Here is a 23,122-nt window from a genome sequence, read left to right on the forward strand (position 1 = left end):
CAGGGCCGTTTTGTTCCTGGAGACCAGAAGGAGACTCTTGCTCCAATTGGGTAAGAAGGAGCGTGATGGCACGTAATTGTAATCAGGGGAGTGACACAGTCACCTTTGCCATATTCTGCGGCCTAGAAGCAAGTCCCCGGCCTTGCCCACACTCAGCGGGAGGGGATTACACACGTGTGTGATGCATTGGGGGGACAGTGGGTCACTGGAAGGTGGATTTGCTCAAGGAATTTAGAAAAGAGAGATGTCAGAGTGAACTGGAGTCCTCAGAGGAAGCTTTACGGAGGGACATATGTGAGAACTTGGAGGACGAGTAGATTTTAGACCTGTACAGAGGGAATAAGAAGAGGCAGGACGCCTAGGACCAAAGGACATCTGAGCAAGAGTGTGGAGGTGGGACTCTCATCTAAGTAACTCCTACACAGAAAGCTGACGGAAACCTGCCGACTTTGTACATCACAAAGGGTAGGAGGCACTTCTTTTTCTGTAACTAAAAGGAAGCTGGGTAGTGGAGTCCTGGCCTTGGCGTCAGAAAATTTGGGTTCAAGGTTCAGTGCAGCTATTAACTAGCCATGTGATTGGGGCCTAGTTCCTTGTGAACGCTTCTATTTATACTGTCGTGGTGAAGACTCACTAGTTCTTCGATGGGAAGGGCTCTGCAAATGGTCCAGGTCCTATTTCCAAAAGCAGCTTCATTGCTTTCCAAGCCCCCAGGTGCTCTGGGTCTCCCAGCTCTCTGACTCCTCCCAGTCTTTCACCTGATCCCCTGACTCTTAAAGTCTCCTGGGGGCGAGGGGGAGGGGGCATTCTCTGGGTTCTAGCCTTGGCCCTCCTCTCATCTCACTACACGCTCTGCCTGGGGCTTTCATCCGCCACCACCTACCACCCAGGGCCCACGCCTCCCGACTCTGGGCTCGGGCCAGTGAGTCCTCAATGCCAGACTCACGTGTCCAACCAATTGCTGATCCATTCCTCTTGGATCCTCTGCAGCCCCCTCAAATCCAACATACCCCAAACTGGACTCATTGTCTTCCCCACACACGTCTTCCTCTTCCTTTTCATGCCTGGTCTTGGGGAATCACACCACCGAGCCAGGAATCTTATCTCATTCTTTCCTCAGCACCCTCACATCTGAGATCCAAGTCCTTTCTCTGCAAGGAATCCCCCTCCCATCACCACTGCCCTCGTCTGAATCTCATCGTTTCTCACCTGAAGCATTGCAATGGCTTCGTAACTGATCTGTCTCATTTTGTTCTCCACACTTCTTGCAGAATGAACTTTCTGAAGCACAAATTTTGATAACACCTCTGCTCTGCTTAAAAGCATTCAGAGGCCCCTAAATACTTAGGAATGAAATTTAAACTCCTGGGCATGATATCCAATGCCTGAAGACCTCCCAGATCTGATTCTTGCCCACCTTCCCTGTCCCCTCCCCTGCCCACTTCCTTTGGTCCCCATTTCCAGTCCTACTGAACTGCTGTTTTTACACTGCACCACGTTCTTCCCAATCTCTGTGTGAATACACTGTTCCCCTTGTCAGAAATGCCCTTCCTTCTCTGCCTTGCTAACTCTTCTCATCTATGATTACTCAGCTTAGCTGTTCCGTTTGGAAGGCCCTTCCTACATGCACTTTTAGCAGCTTGTGCAGGCATCTAGCACAGCTCTCATTACTTAGGTGTGCCAAGACCTGTACCGTAATTTATTTTTATTTTTTTTTGCTGACTCTCTTGTTAGATTATGAGTACCAAGAGCAGCGATGGTGTCTTCTTTTATTTTCTTATTTTGATGCTCTGATCATCTTTTCTTTCAATAAGCTCCTTTCTAAATATTTTATATATTTTATTTTTCTGAATAGGCAACACATTTACCTGCCCCCCAAATTCAGAAATTACAAAAGTCTCACTCCTACCCCCGTGCCCACATCTGCTGTCCAGTCCCCTTCCCCAGAAGTAAAATTATCAATTCCTTGTGAATACTTCTAGAGACATAACTGTATCTATGCTTACCCTTTCATGTTCTATAGACTGTGCTGTCCATTGTTTTCACTTAATTATGTACAGTATCTCTGAGATCATTCCATTTCAGTGCAAAAAAGGCTTCCTTATTTTTTATTTACAGTTATTTGGGTTTCCTTTGTGGGTGTATCATAACTTAATCAATGAACATTAGGTTATTTCCAGTCTTTTTCTAATGCAAACAATACTGCAATGACTAACTTCACAAACATGTCATGTCACACATGTGCAAGTGTGACAGTACAATGAACTAGAAATGGAACTGCCAGATCAAGGAGTAGGTGCATTTGTAAATTTGACCATGTCATATTGCCCTTCATGGAATTCATAGATATCTTATTTATCTTTGTATCCCTAGCCACTACTATAGAGCCTAGAACAGAGGAGGTACTCAATACATTTTTATCAAATAAACAAATGAGAAAAAAATTAGCTCTTTCAGTGGAAGCTCCCTTTTTCCTTTCTCTGATGCCTTGCTTTAGTGGATAAGCTCCTTCCCATCCCACATTCAGTTCAAACCAAACGACTCATGTTAAAAAACAACAAAAATCCAAGTGCCATTATTTTGGAGCAAAATTCTTATTCTAACTTTTATTAATTTCCGTATTTGTTAACTAATCAAGGCCCTTCATTAGCTTGGTTATAAAATAAGGTCACATTAATTTTTATGTTCTGTTTGTATAATAACTTTGAGGCTTCATCCTACATTTTGTGAGCTATCTTAATTATTCTACCATTTTTGTTTATTTTTATCCCCTTGGACACCCTTACATAGTCCATGGATTCTTTAGGGGGGTTGTTTGTTGCTTTTATAAGTCATCAGACCTCTGCAAGTAAACTTTTCCTGTCTTTTAACTCTGTGTCCCTATTGCTTCTGGATTCATTGCTGATTAGCTCTGTGACCTCTCTATGCCTGTCTATTCATCTATAAAATAATAATATTATTGGGTTGTGAGGATTAAATGAGATTATAGATGTAAAGTGCTTAGAATAGTGTTTGGCACATAGTAATGTTGAGAGACTGTCCTTGGTGGGTCTTTCATGCTTCTACTCAACTTCCTGGGTATACCAAGAATGCAAGACCCTGACTGCTCTTCACCAGGGTCATTTCTCAGGGTTGTACTTATAGTGAGCAACTCTGAGGGATGATGTAATGTCTCCTTCCAGGACATGAACATGTTTGTTTACTGCTTCCTATAAAATGGCGGGTTCCCCAAACTCTGTGTTTCTCAGCCATGATGTAAATCCACCAAGCGTAAAGCCTTCATCTAAGCCTTTCATGTCATCCCTGTGAATCTTGGGGGGCAAGAGGAATTGACACAAACATACTGAAGCACATGTTGCTTCCAGGTGTCATCATAGTCCTTTGCCTCTGACCCAGGAATTTTGTGTCTTTTATCAGCATCCATGAGACAGTAACAGACCAACATTAGCCCACCATTAGGTAAAATCGAATAACAGACCTGAGCATTAAGTGCTTAAGATATTTACATTATTTTTGCTCTTGCTCTTCTTACTCGCCTTTGCCAGGCATTCTGCACAGTATCTGTAAGTTTGTGTTTGGGTAGGTAGCCAAAAAACATCAATTGCTGCCATTGGCAAGTTACACTACTGTGTTGTTGGGGGAAACGAAAAGAATTAGAAATAAAGGTAACCAAAATCATTGCTCAATTGAAATTACTTGGCCACTCTAATATCCAGTTCTAAAGCAGTGAGGCCATAGTTTCCTCTATATATGCGTTTTGTACAGTCAGGGCATACTTTTTATGTAGTTGCAATACGTGAAAAGAAAGTTGCACAAAAATAACTGCGCCTTAGTTCCTGTTACTTAATAGCTGGATGACTTTGGGCACTCTAAGGTTCAGTTTCCCAATATGTGAAATAGGGAAATAAGTCATGATCCAGCAGTCTCCCGAGGTTGTTGGGGCCATAAAATAAAAATAATCTGTGTGAAGATATAAGGTATTGAGCAAATGAGTTGTTATAATTTAAGAGTGTGTTGAAACACAAACGTCAATGTGTCCTAATGTTATTGTTTTGCGGGTCTATGAAATGAAAGAAGGGAAAAAAAAAATCTTGCCCAAGTCAACAGTTGAATCAGTATACCGCTCTCTCAACCACCCAACATAAAATTTCTAAGAGCATAAAAGACAAACTACAACTCCCAGCAGGCGTTGCTTCCGAATTGCGTCATATGATCTCAGCTCCGGCCCGGCCCAGCCCCCTCCCCGCCCCCACGTTCCAGAAACTACATTTCCCAGGAGGCTCCACGGTGCCCAACCGTCCGCTTTCCCCCGCCCCCTGCCGCCGCTTTACCCCAGCCGGCAGCTCCTTGGCCCACTCGGGTCCCGCGGTCGGAGGAGCGGGCGCGCGCGCGGGTGGTCGCGCGGCTGCTGAGAAGGGCGCGCGCGCGCGGGGAGGGAGTGGAGGCGTAGGGGGGCGGGGATACGGCTCGCTTGCTCGCAAGATGGCGGACGAGGACGGGGAAGGGATTCACCCCTCAGCCCCTCACAGGAACGGAGGTGGCGGCGGCGGTGGGGGGTCTGGGCTCCACTGCGCCGGGAACGGCGGCGGCGCCGGCCCGCGGGTCGTGCGCATCGTCAAGTCCGAGTCCGGCTACGGCTTCAACGTGCGGGGCCAAGTGAGCGAGGGCGGGCAGCTGCGGAGCATCAACGGGGAGCTGTACGCGCCGCTGCAGCATGTGAGCGCGGTGCTGCCCGGGGGGGCGGCCGATCGTGCCGGGGTGCGCAAGGGGGACCGCATTCTGGAGGTGTGAGTATCGGGGCTGCCCGCCGCCCCTCCCCGCCCCATCCCCTCCGCCTGTCCCTGCATCTCCCCTCCGCCCCTGTCACCCTCAGGCCGCACCTCCCTCCCAACCCCGAACGGCCCTGGGGACCCTCGCCCCCCCTCAAGCCCCGCACCTCCGGGTGGGGGGGGTTGACCCTTTTACCTCCCACACCGCGGGTTTCTGGGACTCCCACCTCCCTGCCTGCAAGCTCCAGTTTCTGCCCCTGTGCCCCTCCCGCCGTGCCCCCCGCCCCGTTCCTCCGGCTGCCTTTCTGCCCCTTTGGCATGCTGCTCGCTGCCCCCCGCTTCGCCGCGATGACCCTGCCCTGCTGCTCGCTGACAGCGTCCCCTCTGCGCCAGCCCCTGTGTGTGTGTGCCCTCCCCGAGCTCTCCTGGTGGGCGTCGTCGTTTCCTGTTGTCCGCCGCTCCCTGCAGCCCCCGTGGACCGTCCCTTCGGCCCTCTCGCCCCAGGACGCAGGACCGCTGGTCCGCTCCTACTTTTCCTCCCGAAGCATCAGCCCTCCACACTGCTCTCCTTTTTCTTTCCTCACTTACCCTCTCCTTACGCGTAGGCAAGCACCCACTCTGTGTTTTTCTGTCCTTGCGTGTGTCCGTCCTCTCTTCGTTTTTGTATTCATTCTCGGAGTGTACCTTCGTTTCTGACCCTTGCAAGCCTTCTTCTTCTTCTTTTTTTTTTTTTTAGTGGTGATGGTGGTGGTGATGGTGGTGGTGGTGGTGGTGGTGGTGGTGGTGGTGGTGGTGGTGGTACTGGTGTCTCTGATACCGTAGTTCTCTTCACAGCAGCCCTGGTCTTACACCATGATTTTGAATCTAGTGTCCCGGTCACCACACGTCTCTGAGCGCAGCCCTGTTCAGACCCCTGCCCCGCTCTCATACTTTTGTTTCAGTCTACAATTACAACCCCCTTTTGGGTCCTTGGCCTCCCCACTTTCTCAGGGCTGTTTTCAGGGCTCCCCTACTCTATGCTCTGGTGACGGTCCCACGCTTGACTTGATCCTGTGCTTTCTTGCCTCCGGGTGGCTTTCCCCTCCTCTTTTTAGGCCCCTTCTGCTGCTGCGACCCAGCCTCTTCCCTTCGGCAGCCCCTCCCCCTGTACGCTCCTGCTCCTTCATCCTTCCTTCCCCACTGCGTCCCTTAAAGCTCGCGCAGGATGCTGCCTTGTCTCGCGATTTCTGTGCAGACCTCCTCCACTCCTCCGACCCAGGTGCTCCATTTGTGTTTTTGTTCGTTGTATTAACATTTATAGAGTGATTGCTGGCTGGCTGGTAGGGGGTGTACGCTGGCATGATCTCCATGCTCAGCAGTCCTCAGTGCTGTGTCTCGCTCCTTCTTACTCACTCTATCTTGTATATTCTTTTTTCACACTTTTGCCCTTTCGCTCAGTGCTTGGATTTGCTCTCGTGAAATCCTTCTCATTTTTTGCACATGTTATTTTAATTATAATGTCCACAAGCTTCAGGCGTTCCTCTAGTAAAACAGTAGGTTTGCTCAAGACTTCAAAGGGGATAGGATCTTGAAGGTCTGGGGCCTACAGAGCAGGCCATCCCGTCTTGTTTACCTGGTGCCCCTGTCCTTATCTTTGACATTCTTACCTTGTGGTATCCACCCATTCTGTTTCCTCTTGCACCTCAAGAAAGAGTAGCTCATCAAAGCAAGTGTTTGGAGCTCTTACTGTAACTTTTTCCGTCCTTCCTGTAAATAGATGTGTGTTTTTTCTGTTAACATCCTACATACTCTTTTCTAGTATTCTCTAGCAATCTATTCTTAATCGTTTGAGGGTAAGGGCATTCAGATATAGAATGCAACAGTGACCTTCCGCTTTGTACCTGGGCACCTGACTTTCTTTCTAGGTAACTCAAAATCTGTGCCTGGTGTTTCCTTCCAATGGAAGCTCTTGGAATGTCACTTTTCTTTTTCTTCGGAAGTTTACTTTGGACCCAGCTGTTTATTTTGAAATTTAAAACTAAAGTGTTTTAAATTATGAATTGATCATAAAGTTCTAAATCATTTACCCTTTACAGGAGCTAAAAGAACTAAACTAAAATAGTTCTGTAGAAGACTACAGCTCACATGATTGACCATGTGTGTATATATACACACACACACACACAAACTAACATAGATGGTGTCTTCTTGCCTTTGTAGTGGTTTTTGCAGCAGAGTCCAGATATGAACTAGGGACTCTTTAGAGACCTTGGATGACCCCCTAGGGCAGGTAGAAGGGCTTACCTCAGGCCCAGGTTCCAGTCTAAGTTCATTCCTCCTTCTAGAAAAAAGATTGCATTTTGGCTCGTCCTTGGTGGTGAGTAGAGAACTTTCTCTCTTTTAGCGGGCAGGGCAAAAGAACACTCTTAGCGTAGAGAAACTTTCTCTGGAAGGTTGTGATGATCAGACATCTTCCTGGCATTGGTTTCTCACCTTTCCAACTGTTTTGATTTCTGAATTCTTTGAAGCTTCTCCACTGCGACAGTGGAAATAGAGTTGCAGCACAGAGCTGAGCTAGTTGGTAAATTCACTGAGATCTCAACTCCAGGTGACTCCTGAACAATACGGGTTCAAACTGCGTGGGTCCACTTATATGTGAATTTTTTTCGGTAAATACCTGTACTGTTTTCAATCCACGGTTGGGAGTCCACGAATGTGGGGGACCAACTGCATGCATCGACCTACCTACACCATTTTCTACAGGAGACTTGAGTATCCCCTGCGAGGGGTCCTGGAACCAATCCCCCGAGAATACTGAGGAGAAACTTAAGTTTTTGGAGAATCAAAAGTTATACATAGAGTTTCGACAGCTGGGGGAGGGTCAGTTCCTCAAACCCCCAGGTTTAGGGATCAACTGTATATAGTTTCTTTCACTTTCCTTCTCTTCTTCCAAAGTCTGCATCGTTTCCTTAGGTTTTCAAATGAGGAGGAAGTCAGCGACCAGACAGACGTGACTCTTGAGGGAGATCTGTGCTTGCTGCTTGTTTTGTTCTTACTTAGGTTGATGCTAATTGTCCTAAAGCGTGTTCTAGGCAACATTCCTCGGAGCTTTCCTCTGTCTCTCAGTCATGTTCCTTAAGTTAATCTTTCTTGTCCCAGCAAAGCTTTGCAAGTTGATGAAGTGCCAAATGGGGTCAGGGTTAGACATAGGTAGATTATTATGAGGTAGATGGAATTTGTATGAAGTCATAGGTGGATGTCTGGATTTTGATAATTGCTGTTAAATTAAGACTTTTATTTTTGACGCTTTGCTCCTATGCACAAATTATTCCAGTTCTCATATATTGCAGTTGGACAACTGGTAGAGGGGTGTGAAAGAACGGAGTAACTGGGATTTAAGGGAAAGTAAGCTCAGACAAAAGGAAGAGCCTCCATTTCTTTTAAAGTCCGTTTACCTAGGCCCCACCCGTCCTCACTGAATCTCGAAACAGTCATTAAAGTAAATACTCTGCGGTTCAGTTTGTCCTTTCTCCCTTCAAAACTGACTAGATGCTACCTGCTTTGGGAAAGGGGCATATTGCAGGGCTTGGTACTGGCGTATGAACAAGCCCTCTGGGCTCTAAATTTTACTGCAGTTAGAATGTTAGTCTTCACCTTGTAATTTTTCCCATTGTAACATATATCGAGTGTCTTCACTTTGATGTGTATCCCTGGAGGCTAATGAGTGAAGGATGCTTTCAACAAATAGAACCAAAATAAATATATCTTTGCACTAATTATATAGTATGTGAAGTAACATTTGATTTCAGGTTAATTTTCTTAAGGTTAAAATAGTTCCAAGGGTTCTTGATTGATTTCCTGAGAGATGCCCTTAGGAGGGTTTGAGTGTGCAGTGGATTTGGATATGGTGCCATCTATAGTTTTTAGGGATTAGGTTTGTGTGTTGACTAGTTTGTTTTGTCTCCTTGGTATTTGGGTAGTGTGGTCGTTAGTAAGCATGGACTCCTAAGGTTGGCTTGCGTTAAAAATCATGATGCAGAGAGCGTATGCCTTCCTCCTTGATAGGTATGGGACAATAATATACCCATCGACTTTCCCTTGTTAAAGTTAAGCCATAAGAAAAATTAAAGCCATATATAAAATTTTGTTTATTGAATTTTTAAAATTAAATTTATTGCGGTGACATTGGTTAATAACATTATATACGTTTCAGTTGCACAATTCTATAATACATCATCCGTATATAGTGTGTGCTCACTGTTCAAAGTCTAATCTCCTTCCGTCACCATATATGTGACTATAGAGTTGATTTTAATAACTTACAAACATCTCGGGGGTATTCTTTTTTGTTTTTTGGCTTTATTTTCTGTGAAAGTTTGAAAATGGTTGACTGAAAAGAGGTTGGTGCCCCAAGAAGTATTTTTGCGAGTTAAGTGTGAGTCATGTGACATTGACTGCTAAGGACCTCAAGAGTTACTTTCTCAATTGTAGCTGAATTTTTTTCTGTTTGGCTCAGATATTCCCGGCAGGTTTTGGAAATGGTATTTGACATCATGATTATTGATCAAAGGAATTTCTATGGCAATGATTCTCAAGCTTTAGAGAGCATAAGAATCAACTGGATAAGCGTGCTTGTTAAAAGTATGGATTCTCAGGCTCCCTCTTTAAGGGTTATGATTCCATAGGTCTTGCATGGGGCCTAGAAATCTTTATTTTTTACTCCCTTGCCAGGTGTAGGTAATGCAACTCACATGCCCAGCCCTCCCTGGCGCGACACTACAGGGGACAGGCCTTGAATTCTCAGTTCATTTTATCTTTATGGTTATATTGAGTCATGAGCTAGGGCGGTATTAACAAATACTGATTTGTTAGGCTCCTGAGTTCCATTTGTCAGGAAAATAATTTCAGTAGATAATGGGCTATTATATCCAATCATCTGTACTTTATTTATCGAGTCTTGCTAAGCTGAGGTAGTAAAGATGGGTGGTTAAGAGGTAGAAGAACAGTAACCATCATCATTATTCCACGTCGTAACAATAATCATTGTACCTACCACCTTGCTGTTTGAATTGTGTGTGACAATTTGCGGTGTTTTTACATTTGATCTTCACAGCAGCCTTGTGAGGGGGGAACATACACGTATAAGCTCCCTGAGGCCAGGGGATACATCCGTATTGGTCACCAGCCAGCTGTCTAGTGGCGCATGGAGGGTATTAGTCAAGAAATACGTGCTGAGTGAATGTATTACTATGATCCCTATTTCATCAGAGGAAACTGGGTATTGCACCAGTGAGTGTTAACCAGAATTAAACCCAGGGTTTTGGATTCTAAATCCAGTGTATTGTCCATTTCTTTGTTTTTTTCAGCTATTGTTGACTGCTACTAGTCAAACTATTCTTGACTGCACAGACTCTTAAAATTCTTAAAGTTCAGTCGCATCCCTATAGACTTGGATAGCAGTTGAGCTTTGGTTGTGTTGTGAAATGTAACTGTCTTATGTCTCTCGTGTTACATTGGGTGGGTGAGGGGACCGAAGCAGTCATTCTTTGCCCTTGTTTGTCTCTATCTTTACTGGGTTTCGGTGAAGAGAGCATGACAATCATAATTGCAACCTAACTCAATACTGTTAATTCCATAGGTGGTTGAGGCGGCAACTAAAACTAAATTTGATAATAGTATCTTCCCCTGGGAAGTCACTTCCACAACATGGCTGTGACCAGGGCATGTAGAACTGTCTGGGTCATATAAGTCACTCTGAAGAAAAGTTCTCTTTCCGTCCTCACTGACTCGTTTGTTTCAGGTGAGGGTTTGTCACCACGCCCTCACGGGTAATCATTTTGTAAGATAAGTGCCTTTGGGAAAAATTCTTAGGACCTGGCAGATAAGCAGAGACTCGGTTGACAAGCAAACATGATTTATGGTCACTGCACAGTGCTTTGGGAACGTGTTCAGTGGTGAGTTCCTTCGTTAGATGATGGTGTTACTGACACCACGGACATAACTGGCGTAGAGCCAGTGAGGGTCCTTCCGTTGTCAGCTGTGCAGATGATGTCCTCGCTTCACTGGCAGCCCACGAGGAGCCTGTGTACAGGCGGTACAGTGCTCGCCCCACATTTGAAAATAAATCCTTAGGCAATGTTAAAATAGTTTTTTAATTGCAACTCACAGTAAGAGAGACAGTTTATATTACAGCCCAATATAAATACAAAAAAAAACACCCGAAGCAAGTTTCACAAAACTGTGTTTACTGGTACCTGTCACTGGTATGTTTTAGTATGTTCGATGTTTTGTACTGTTTTTGTTTTTTTGAATGCTGACGTTGGCCCACTTACGTTCCTTTCATGACTCATTAGGTTGTGATCCACTGTTTGAAAAGCAATGAGTTAGGGCCTCCCTTTTCGGACGTTGGCCCACTAATATCACCTCATGTTCAGTCTGGTTCCACAGAGCAGCACAAACTAAGTGTCAAGTCCTGTCGGGCTTGTAGAGTCAGAATCCCTGCACCCCTGCCCTTGAGAAGCTTCCACTGCAGTGGGGAAGGTACATGTCACAATTCACTGTGTGCAAAGCAAAGTGAAGTAAAGGAGGGAAACAGAAAACGATGGGTGTTTAGAGGGAAGAGGGGCTTGGTGGGTAGGTAGGTGTTAAAGGGCCTTTCAGCTGTGGTTGAAGGACAAGTGCAGAGAAGGGGGAGGGGTCTGTAGGCCAAGGAAACTGAAGATGTGAGAAGTTCTTAGAGTAACTATTAAATATAAATAAATATAAGGAATCTAAGGTTGCTGCTTGTCTATAGACGGTTGTGCCTGAAGTTAGATCAAAAAGAGCTTTGCATGCAGTGCTAAGAAGTTCGGATTTTATTCTGCTTTCGAGGTCAGAATACAGTTGTGTGTGCATCAATTACCCAGGGCTCCCTGTGACAATTTAGTTTTTATTTAATTATTTACCCGAAGAGGTTGAATAACTTTCCAAGGCCAAAGAGGACAATCACTATTAGAACTAGAAGAATTTCCGAGCATCCAGTCTCTTGGGCTGGCTTGTACTATATAAAGAAGGGGACGAGGGACAACTGAGCTCTAACACCCAGAGCTGCAAACAGCTGCTGAGGCGCTGGTTGCCTTTCATTTGTATTTCCCCTCACTGCCCCATCCAGCGTTTCTTTCTCTTGTGTGTGAAATGCCGGTACTTGCTGTTGTGTTCACAGCCCGTGGGTTTGATCCGTGGACGTGGACGCTGTAGGTCCCAGGTGCTCTGCCCTACCTGTGATTTTCTGAGGTAACACGTTCTTCCAGGCGGCCCCTCTGATTGCAAGACGCCTCCTTTCATTTAAATATTTTATTTGGGCATGTTGGCGGGAGTTGAGGGGACTGACGACAGGGAACTGAATATAGTACTAAGAGGTATACCTGTCGTCTACCTTCACAACCAAAATTCGTACATACACCCTTCAGATAAGTTGAAGAATTGGGGGTGACCACGAAGGAAGTTTTTGCTTTCTCTCCCGAGTGCGAGCATTCAGTTTCGTGGTATCGTGTCAGTGAAATGCTAGGTAGCACGTGGGTAGACTCTTGTTTATTACTTACTGCTCCCTGCTAACTAACTATGGTTCTCATAACATTTGAGGAAATACAACTGTCTGCAAGGTATTCAAGTTGCAGAGTAAGCAACTAGTTTTGAGTCCCCTTAAGTGTATCACCTTCAAGGGACTCCCATTGTTACGAAGACGTCTTTTAAACAGTCATTTGTTTTTGCTTGAGCTATTGGAAACTGCACGTTCTCGTGTCAGACGTCAGCGAAGACTGGAATGACAGACCTACATATTCTGTGGACTTGGAACACGAGTCATTAATTTACTTCTCTTTGGAGAAGGAGCGTCGCAGGGCGGAGGCTAGTTCCTCTCAGGGCGATTCACCAGGAAGTTGCCCTCACCCCCTTATATCTATGTGACTGTATAGTTCTAGTTATTTATTTAGTATGTTTTAAAAATCGGGACATTGAGTAACAGTATTTGGAGACCTTGGAAAATGTGATGACCTCTGTGAAAGTTTGGGAAACTTCTTCCACTGCTTTTGCTCACCAGTTTAATCATCTATAAACTTTGTGATTTCTAATCAGTGTAATTTGTCTATTGAATATACCGGGCCGGTCACTGAATTCTTTTTACCCAATATTATTGTTATTTTGATTCTAGTAGGGTTAAAAAACTATTTTTGGGGTCTGTTTTCTCAGGCTGTGTAACCTGCGTCTACTTGGAAATGGCAGTCAGTTTCCCCACCGGGTGTTTTGAATCCAAGGAAACATGACCCTAAAATTTCCCTTTATGAGTTATGTGCTGGTAGATTTTTCTAGATTTCCCTCTCCTACCCAGTTGCCTTTTATGTTGCTTATTCAGAAAAGGTCTTACTGTACTTTTCTTCTTGTTCAATAAATTGAAATAGACTATATCTTACAGAAACTGGTTTGTGTCCACCTTCCAAAAGAAATTGTCCACATTTAATTTGGATTAAAGGGTGGTGTTTGATTGCCAAAGGGCCATTTCCCTTCAAAAGTGTATCTCTTGTTATTAATTTTTAAGGCTGTCTTTCATAGATGAAGATATTTTGAACTGTTTTTTTTTCAATAGTACTGGTAAATTTATACTTCTATTCACCCTCATGTAAATTATCTCTTGAGACTAAATGAATGTTTAGGAATTGGGTGTTGGTTCAGGGTGCAGGCTGTTGCCCCAGAACAAACTTACCAGATCATACAAGGAATCATTCTTTTAATTTCATGATGTAGTAATTCAGAAATAGTGAAATAGAACTTTTAAAAGTTGATTTCCTTCTTTGGTAATTTACCTGACTTGCAAGCTAAGGTTGTTGATAAAGCAAGTAGATTTTATTCTTTAATTAACTTTCACTGTACACAGTATATCAAATGGAAAACATCTGGGGTTGTGTTTCAATTGGCCATGTGGGCAGTGGTTCAGAATGAAGCAGAGCTTAGGCCTGAGTTAGTGCAGGGAAACGACTGACGACGGATTGTTTGCTGGTGAGTAACTGAGTGAGGGCGTCCTCAGAAGTCGTGTACATAGGAGGGAAGTGAGGAAAGATGTTCGGGAAACTTTTACGGCTCTTAGCAACTTTCTTACTCATATCTAATGTTTGTTATCCCACAGTGTGAAGAAGTAACCCGTTTTCACATCTAACCTTACATTTGAGTAGAATCGTAGAGTTTTATGCTGATCAATTTTTTAAAAACAAAAATTGAAAAACAAAAAATCCTGTCAAAACAAAATCAATGTATACTTTTATAGTTTTAGTACCGGAACCTTCTTGAAGACCTTACTGGTAATTCTTTAGCCTCTTATCATGTGAGGAAACCCATTGTGCTTAATTTTTTTCATACTAAGTCTGGTGCATTTCATTTTCATGATATGAAACAGTGTAATTACGATCGATTATTCCTAGAATTCACATGAAATAAAGACTTACCTTTTTTTTTATTAGTTTCAGGTGTACAAAACAATGTAATAGTTAGACATTTATCATTTATACACGTCACAAAGTGATAACCCCCCTTCCCTAATCTACTACCCCTCTGACATTGCATACAGCCATTACATTTCCACTGAAGACTTACTTTTTAAATGTCAGTATGTTTATTTCTTATTCTCCTTTACCTCATTTTGCTATCTTTGGAGTCAATGTTATGTTTAAAAATTGATAAAGCAATTTACTTTTCAATGTATTTGAATAAAAGAAAACAGCCTCACTTTGAAATTGGTTACATAATTAAATGCCATATTTTACTCTTAAGCATTATTCCCATAATAGAAAGCAGAATGATCACTAATACTAAAACTAAAGTTTTTCAAAACTAAAGTTTGAAAAATGTAGAGCTTGCATAATATTTTTAGTATTTCCCTGTAAGAAGTGAAATCAGTGTAAGAGTTAAAAATAAGGGATGCAATTACGGAAGTGCTTGAAGGAAAACCATTATTGTGTTTGTGTGTTAGCCTTAATAGGTTTTTGTCATTTATTCAGGGAAAATCTTTAATGAGTGCTTAGTACGTGACAAACACGGGTTTAGACGCTGGGGATACAGAGCTGAATGACATGTAGTCCTTGCCCTTAGGAAATTATGATTTGCTGGGGGATCTGGCAGATTACCAGACAGTTTTAATACTGGAGTAAACCCAGGGAGGGTAAGAAAATAAAGATGGCACCCAACTCTCCCAGTGGGATGAACAAATTTAGAGCAATTCCTCCGAGTCCCTGGAAGTACTTTTCTGCCTTGAGTTACCTAAGCCAGTAAATGCAAGGGCCTAGGGACCGAGTGCATCTTAACAGGAGTCTCCCAGACGCAAAATGTACTGCAAGGAACGTGTAGTTTATTGCTCAAACCAAGACACTTCTGAAAACGCCAGGGGCCCATTCATTTTGCCAGGGCCTTGGATGTACACTAGGTGTGTGCTGGCGACCTGGGACACACATTTACAGCCTTAATCATTTTAACGGAGGAGGCTGTTTTAAGATTTAAGACTGGACTTTTGTGTTGTACCAGGCGGGAAATGAACAAGTTTTTATTCTTGGTGTTGGTGACAAGTGATTACATTGGCTTGAAGGGTAATTATCAGGTAACAAATAAACTTTTTTCTGAATAGCTTGATTATAATTTTGTATTTATTTTACAAATACTTTAAATCCTTAACCCTTATACTTTTTTCCTGAATGACACATATGATTTATTTATTCAGAAATAAATCTACCTGCGAAGATTATATTTGTAAACTGCTTTGGAAGTAGGTTTGAGGAATCTGTTACTCCTTCCAGAGTAATAAACCCTGGCTACTTCTGACTGGAGGTACTAAGGTTGAAAGACAGATGAGCCTTATTTGTACGTTTCCTGTCTCAGGTAGCGTTCTCTGTCAGTAGCACACTTAGCCAAGGGTAAAAAGCCCCAGTGATGGTAAGTAAGCAGCTTATATGACAAGTTATTTATTCTGTTTTTCCCTTTTTGGGAATTCCAGATGCTAATTGACACACTCACAGTTTCTCATCCCTTCCAGGGCCATACTTTATTGTTATTAATACTCTTCTTTCGCCCAGTGTTAAATTTCTGGATGTGGGTGCTTTAAAATATTGGTATAAATATTGAATTTTGCTTTGGTATTTTAAAAAAAGCACTAATGGATTGTGAACTCGGGCTGGAAATCATGTAATTTGGTCCACATGTAGTTGACATTTGTTTTCCCCTCATTCACTAAAGATGAGGCTTAGAATAAGATGAGGGTTTTTTTGTTTGTTTCTAGTTTTGGCTGTGGTTTGAGTCAAGACACTTTTATATTCTCTTTTCCAAGTAAAGAATAGTCTGTCAGGATTAATGCGTTACATGACAATGGCCTTAAAAATCTGAAGAAAAAGCAAACTGATTGCAATTTTGAGACCCTATAACTTTGATGTGGTAGTTTACTGCTCACTTGTATTTAGCAGTTGTTCAGGCTGGAAAATGTTTGCATTAAATCATAACTGAAGAGAGGCCAGATGGTTTTTGTTGTTTTTGATTGGGGACAGGGAAAGAAGCAGGGAAGTGACAACAAAGTTATTTTGTGCATTGGCTTCCTAAGTGAAAATAAAATAACATTTAACTGTCTGAAGGTTTAATTGATTTAAAGATTTCAGTTCTTGGTTTGATTTTCATGGCAGAAAATGGAGTTGCTTGCCCCATCTTGTTTTGAATTATTCACTAAGGAGTCGTGATAGAGTCCTCCTCTGTAGATCGGGAATTCTAATGTTTGACGACAGAGGTACATCTACTTTGATATACAAAGGGTGCCGATGTACACACATTTTAAGAAAAGAAAAAACTATTAAAATTGTAATCCTCAATATATACCGATAACAAAAGATGAATACAAGTCACGTTTGACTTTTGCAATTACAAGAGGTGCTCAAAGTGGTTCCCATCCGCGTCCAGACACTTCTGATTAGGGCAAACTACTGTTTGAGCAACGTTGACCAAAGTGGCCACTTGTATACGTTTTCTTGGCACCCCTGGTATATGTATATATGTGTGTGTATATATATACATACTATATAGATAGATATTATATCCATCTATATATATGAGATTTCATTCTTAATTTTTAAAATTCATTATTTTAATAAGCTTTCCTTTTTTTGGAGTAGTTAGGTTCAGAGAAAAATGGAGTGGCAGGTGCAGAGGTTCCCCATATACCTCCTGACCCCAACATGCGCAGCCTCCCCCGGGTCAGCATTCCCTACCAGAGGGGTGCATTTGTCACCATTGGCGAACCTGCATTGACGCATCACTGTCACCCAGAGCCCATAGTTTACATTAGGGTTCACTCTTGGTGTTGGATGTTCTGTGGGTGTGGATAAATTTATGATGACACATGTGTTTGAGTTTCTTCCTGTCTTGTCGTGGCTGATAGCTCATTTCTTCCAGTGTTGAGTAGTACCCCATTGTCCGCAAGGACCACCGTTCATTTATCCTTTCCCCCACGGAAGGGCATTTGGTTGCTTCCAAGTTTTGGCGATTAGGAATAACACTGCTGTAAACATCTGTGTGCAGGGTTTTGTGTGGACATACATTTTCAACTCCTTTGGGTAATACCGAGGAGCACCACTTCTGGATCAAGCGTAAGAGTTTGTTAGTTTTGTAAGAAGCCGCAAAGCTCTCTTCCAAAGTGATTATACCGTTTTGCATTCCCACCAGCAATGAGTGAGAATTCCTGTTAATCCATCTGCTTGCCAGCAGCTGGTGGTGTCCATATTCTGGATGTTGGCCATCCTAATAGGTGTGCAGTGGTAAAAAAATAATTTCTTAAATTATAAAAGTATGTAAATACGTTAGAGAAAATTTGGAAACTAAGGAAGAGAAAAAAAAAAATTACCCATCATCTCACCCTAAAATAACTACTTTGGTAGTTTGGCTGTCTTTTATTTATGCATTTTTTATGAAGTTGAAATCATACTGTTCTATGCCATTTGTAATCTTATTTTTTGAATTCATAGACTTTATTGTCTGGAACAGTTTTAGGTTTACCAAAAAATTGAACAGCTAGTGTAGAGCGTTCCCATAAATCCCTTTCCCACCCCCACCATACGCAGTTTCTCCTTGTGAACATCTTAAATTTGTTGGAGTTAATGAACCAATGTTGATAAATTATCAGCTAAAGCCCATAGTTTATTTGGATTTCCGGATTTTTCGCCTAGTGTCTTTCTGTCCCAGGACCCCATGCAGGAGACCGCGTTTCATTGAGGTGCCTCCTCTTGACTATGGCAGCTTCTCAGTCTTTCCATGTATTTGATGACCTTGACTGTTTTGAGGACTACCAGTCAGGTATATTACAGGACGCCTGACTATTGGACTTTGGTTTTGTTTTAGTGATCAGATTGGGGGTTGGGTTTTGGGGGGAGGAAGATCACAGAGGTAAAGTACCATGTTCATCAGTTCATATCAAGGGTCCATATTATCATCCTGATTTAGGACTGTTACTGTTGACCTTGATCATCTGGCTGCAGTGGTTTTTGTCTGGTTTCTCCCCTGTGAAGTGATTCTTCCTTATCCCCTCGCCCCTCATACTGTACCCGCTGTACAGGAGTCACTGTGTGCCATGCTTAAGGAGTGGGGGGTTATGCTCCCCCTCTTTAAAGTACAGTATCTCTAACTTGTTTGGAATTCTACACAGAAGGATGTCTCTTCTCCCCCACGTATGAATCTATTCAGTCGTTTATTTATATCAGTACGGGCTCGTGGATATTTTGCACTTTGGGTTATATAATCTGATACTACGGCTTGATTTTGTTGCTGCAGTTGTTCTAGCTTTGGCCACTGGTAGCTGCTCTTCCAGTCGGCTCCTGTGCTTTTTTGCCATGTCCCCATCAGTGTGTGTTTGCTTTTGAGCATTTCTTTACTTTCTGGCACTACAGAATGATCCAGGCTCCTCTTGTGTATTTCCTGCCCCAGTCCTCGAATCAGCCATTTCTTTTAGGGCCCCTGGTTCCTTTTACTATTGGAGAATGGTATTTGAAACCCAGTGTGGTCGTTGCTACTACGGTGTAGTTTTTTTCTGGCCCTCTCAGCTGACAGGGTAAAGAAATATGTGTGTGTGTATACATATATCTATAAATATTTCTATATGTAACCATCTTTATCTGTATTAAGTGAAACGTGAGTTCTCACCGATGTCTGTGGCTTTCCTCCATTACCGTGGATCGTTTGGACCCCGCTCCCCTTGCTCCTCTGTACATTACCGCCCTAACAGTGAGAAACTTGGCTCCCCACATCCACCGTTCATTGACTTCATGGTTCAGTTCCAGTGCACATGGAGAGCAGTATCACAATTGTTCACGTGTACCCCATGGGAAAGAGGGGTAGTGACTGGAGTACAGTTCTTACATGCAGCCCCTTTTGCCTTTAGTCTTACGGAATTCATTCATTTCCCGTTACTTAGGTCTGCGCCTTTGCGCTGCCCCCATTAGTGCGGTTGTTTGATACACATTTGAGATAGAGTTAGATTCTCTTCTCCCAGTTGGGTTCCCCCAACCTACTGATTTTTAAAAAATTTGCATACGTTAAGGCTTGCTCTTTGTATTGCAAAGTTCTGTAGGTTTTGACAAATGCACCAGGTACCGTGCCGGTGTCATACAGAAGAGCGTCACTGCCGTGACAACCCCCTGGGCTCCGCTCATGCTTCTCCCTGCAAGCCTTGGCCACACACTGATCTTTGCTCTTCGGGAATATCGTGTAATTGTCAGATTGGCTTCTTTCCCTGAGCAATTTTCATTGAAGCCTCACTCCCCTACGTCTTTTTGTGGCTTGGTAGCTCATTTATTTTTATAGCCAAATAATATTCCATTGTCTGGATGGACCACAGTTTGTTTATCCAGTCACTTATAAAGGACATTTGGTTGCTGTCAGTTTGGGGCAATTATGAATACAGCTGGTGTAAACATCCTACGTGTAGGTTTTTGTGTGAATATGTTTTTAACTCAATTGGGTAAATACCTAGTAGGAGTGTGATTGCTGGATCCCATGGTGAGACTACGTTTAGCTTTTTAAGAAGAAGTTGTCAAACTGTCTCCAAAGTGGCGGCACCGTTTTGCGTTCCTGCCAGCAGTGAGTGAGTTGCTGTTGCTTCACGTCCTTGCGGAGTTTGATATTATCAGTTGTTGTTGTTTTAATGTAACCATTCAGACAGGTATGCAGTGGTATCTTGTTTTAATTTGCATTCTTTCGTGATGAATGATGATGTGTAACTTTTCATGTGCTGATTTGCCATCTGTATATCGTCTTTGGTGAAGTGTCTGTTGAGATCTTTTGTCCATTTTTTAATTGGGTGTTTGTTTTCTTATTGTTGCGTTTTAAGGGTTCTTTATATATTTTGGATACAAGTATTTTATCAGATATGTGTTTTCCGAGTATTTTCTCCCCGTGTGTGGCTTCTTTTTTCATTCTCTTAACAGTGTCTTTTGCAAAGCATAAGTTTTTGATTTTAATACAATTCAACTTAGCAGTTTTTTCTTTCATGGATCATATTTTTGTTATTCTATCTAAAATCTGATTGCCATATCCAACCTCACCTAGATTTTTCTCCTATGTTATCTTTTAGAAGTTGCATTTTTATAATCCACTTTTTACCAACATTGGTTGAAACATTTCTAGATTATTTTGTTCTGCATATGTGTATTTATACTTTTAAACAATTGCTTTATGATTAATTAGGTTGTTGTGCTGTAATTTTCTTGACCATTCATCCCCTATCGTTGGCTTTTTTTATAAGAACAGAACTTGGAAACAACCTAAAAAATGATGGATATGTTTGTGCCTCACTTTTTCTGAGTTCAGGATTATTTCATTTATTCTTTCAAATATTTGAGAGCAGCCTGCACGTCACTGTAACGTTCTTGCTCTCACGGAGCTCACATTTTGATGACTTCCTTAGAATCAATTCTCAGTCATGCCATCGTGAGTTGAAAGAATATGAACATTTTTATGACTGTAGATGCACATTGCCAGTGAAATTACTTTCCAAAAGGAAGGATTTTTCCTTTTTATATGGTCATCGTCTCATTTTCCATATAAGTTAACTTTAAAAGTAATTGAGATGATAATCTTGTGCTTCTTAAATTGTTGACCAGATTTGCTGTTTATTAGAAAAAGCTCAAACATTTTAGAAACCTTTGGCCATTTACTTTCTTTAGTTGTGTTTCTCTTGTCCTATCAATGAAATGTCCTAAAATGTAAGATGCAAAATATTTCTGAAACAAAATTCCAAAATGTTCTTGATATTTAGTCACCCAGAATAGTATTTTGTGCAAACACATTCAAGCTTCACTTCCTTTGACTATGTTCATTGCTTATGCAGGTCATAATCTCTTATCTCAAGTTTAAGGGCAAAGTGTAACATGATTGCTAAGACAGTTAGTCAATAAAACTATTTTCTGACTTGATTGTTTGCCTAAGTAAGATAGCAAGGCAGAGTTAGGTGCAAAGGAGCCAACCTAGCCAGTCCGATGACTGAACTACAGTGTTAGAAAGCGCGTATCCTCACATTTCAGTAGAGTGGCTCCTTCTGTTTGTACTTTAGTGTCTAGGGTAGCTGGACCCACCAACTGGGCAATGAACCAGTGAAAAGTCAAAGGCAGCGTCGTCTCTCTTCGGATGTGTCAGGGGTCTGTCTCTTTTTCTCCAATTTGTGAGGTCTTTACCAAATTTCCAAGAAAACATATTGTGGAGAAGATAGGGAGTTCGTTTAAAAAGCTTTGTGTAATTGAAAAGATACAACAGCTATGTTAAAGTTTTTAAATTACTATTTAAAAATATTAAATAGTTCCAGTCACCCAAATTCAACTATTAATATTTTCATACTTTGCGTATTGTGACTTATTGCTGAGCGTATTTTCTATGCTGATAATCACAATGGACAATATTTTTATATTTTAAATGCAAACATCCCCAAATAAACAACGTGTAGTCCATCTTTGTTTTTTGCCTCTAACATACTCTAAGGACTTTTCCACGTTTGCATATAGTCTTCATAAATATTTTTAAAGAACTGTATAGTCCATTTGTTTGGTGTACCTTCAGCGTTTCCCTAATGTTAGCTATTTGGCTGAACAAATTCTTTTTCAAATACTCTGTCAGAAGAAAATTTCTTACAGCTTTGAATGCTAAAAATCTAAAGAGGAATCTGGGTCTCAACAAAATCTGAATTATATTTGTAATGCAATATAATGATACTAATCGAAAGCTTAGTGAATTGACTTTTGTCTCTCACATGACTGCTTGAATAGACTTTTACTCTCTGGCTTAACTTTATGATTGTCTGTTGCTGATGTTCTTAACTACACTAGGTTCGAAATGAGTCCCGTTGTTTATGGGAGGTTAGGATAAGAAGCCAAAGCAGTAGTAGGGTAAACTAGCCCTGGCTTAATTCCCTCTTCATTACTCCGTGAAATAGGCTGGTAAGACTTGGAAGTGTGGACGGTTTTTCCAGGAAGATGTGGGCGGTGAAGGAAAAAGCATGTGTTCTGTCCATTAAACAGTTTTATGCTGCAGACATGTAGGATCTTCATGAGACAGCTTGTTCATTACAGCAGAAAAAAATGTGGAGCAGTCGAAAAGTAGAATGGGGTTGTGTGTCATGCTGATGGGCTGCTGGTTCACATAGTAGTTATAAGTGAGGACATGTAATAACTTTTTAATCAACTTTATTGAGGCTTAAATTATTTACAGTCAAATGCGCATTTTTAAGTGTAGAGTTTATGTTTAGACAAAAGTCTAGACCATTTAACCATCACTTTCATCACTTCAGAAAGTGTCCTCGTGTTCCTTTGCATTCAGTACTCATCCCACCCCCGAACCCCAAAGACAACTACTGATCTGATTTAATTTCTACCACTATAGTTTTGCCTATTCTGAAACTTCAAATAAAGGGAATCAAATCAATCAGACTCTTCTGTCTCACTTCTTTTGCTCAGTCAGTGGGTCTTGGAGATTCGTCCATTTTGTCAGTATCGGTAGGTTGGTCCTTTTTATCACTGAGTAATATTCCATTACACAAATATCCCACAGTTTGTTCGCGTGTGGGACTTTTGAGAGACATTTGCCTGTTTTCAGCTTGGGACTATTATGATTAAAGCTTCGTGAACATTCAGCTTTAATTGTTTGTGTGGACATGTTTCCATTTCTCTTGGGTTGTTAGGTCATGTAGTAAATGTTTGTTCACCTTTATAAGAAATTGCCAGAATGTTTTTATTTTATGCTCCAATCAGCAATGTATGAGAATTCCAGTTCTTCCGTATCCTTGGAAAACTTGGTTTTGTCACCCTTTTTTAATTTGAATTGTTCTTATTTATGGACAT

At 42.0% G+C, this 23,122-nt stretch overlaps 1 protein-coding gene across 7 annotated transcripts in view; it reads left to right on the forward strand.

The window, feature by feature from the left end:
- The first annotated feature begins 4,306 nt into the window (after positions 1-4,306).
- The window catches only part of SNX27 (sorting nexin 27), a 60,498-nt gene continuing 41,682 nt past the window's right edge, over positions 4,307-23,122 (forward strand). The window contains exon 1 of one of the 7 annotated variants that reach the window (XM_019739999.2): positions 4,307-4,716. In XM_019739999.2, coding sequence (XP_019595558.1) covers positions 4,483-4,716 — 234 coding nt within the window. In that variant the 5' untranslated portion in view covers positions 4,307-4,482. Of the gene's footprint in view, positions 4,788-5,988; positions 6,028-23,122 lie in introns of those variants that run through there. The other 6 variants (XM_074319076.1, XM_074319075.1, XM_074319078.1 and 3 more) reach the window with 6 other exon arrangements.

The sequence above is a fragment of the Rhinolophus sinicus genome, linkage group LG14, assembly GCF_036562045.2.
Source record: "Rhinolophus sinicus isolate RSC01 linkage group LG14, ASM3656204v1, whole genome shotgun sequence".
Lineage (NCBI taxonomy): Eukaryota > Metazoa > Chordata > Mammalia > Chiroptera > Rhinolophidae > Rhinolophus > Rhinolophus sinicus.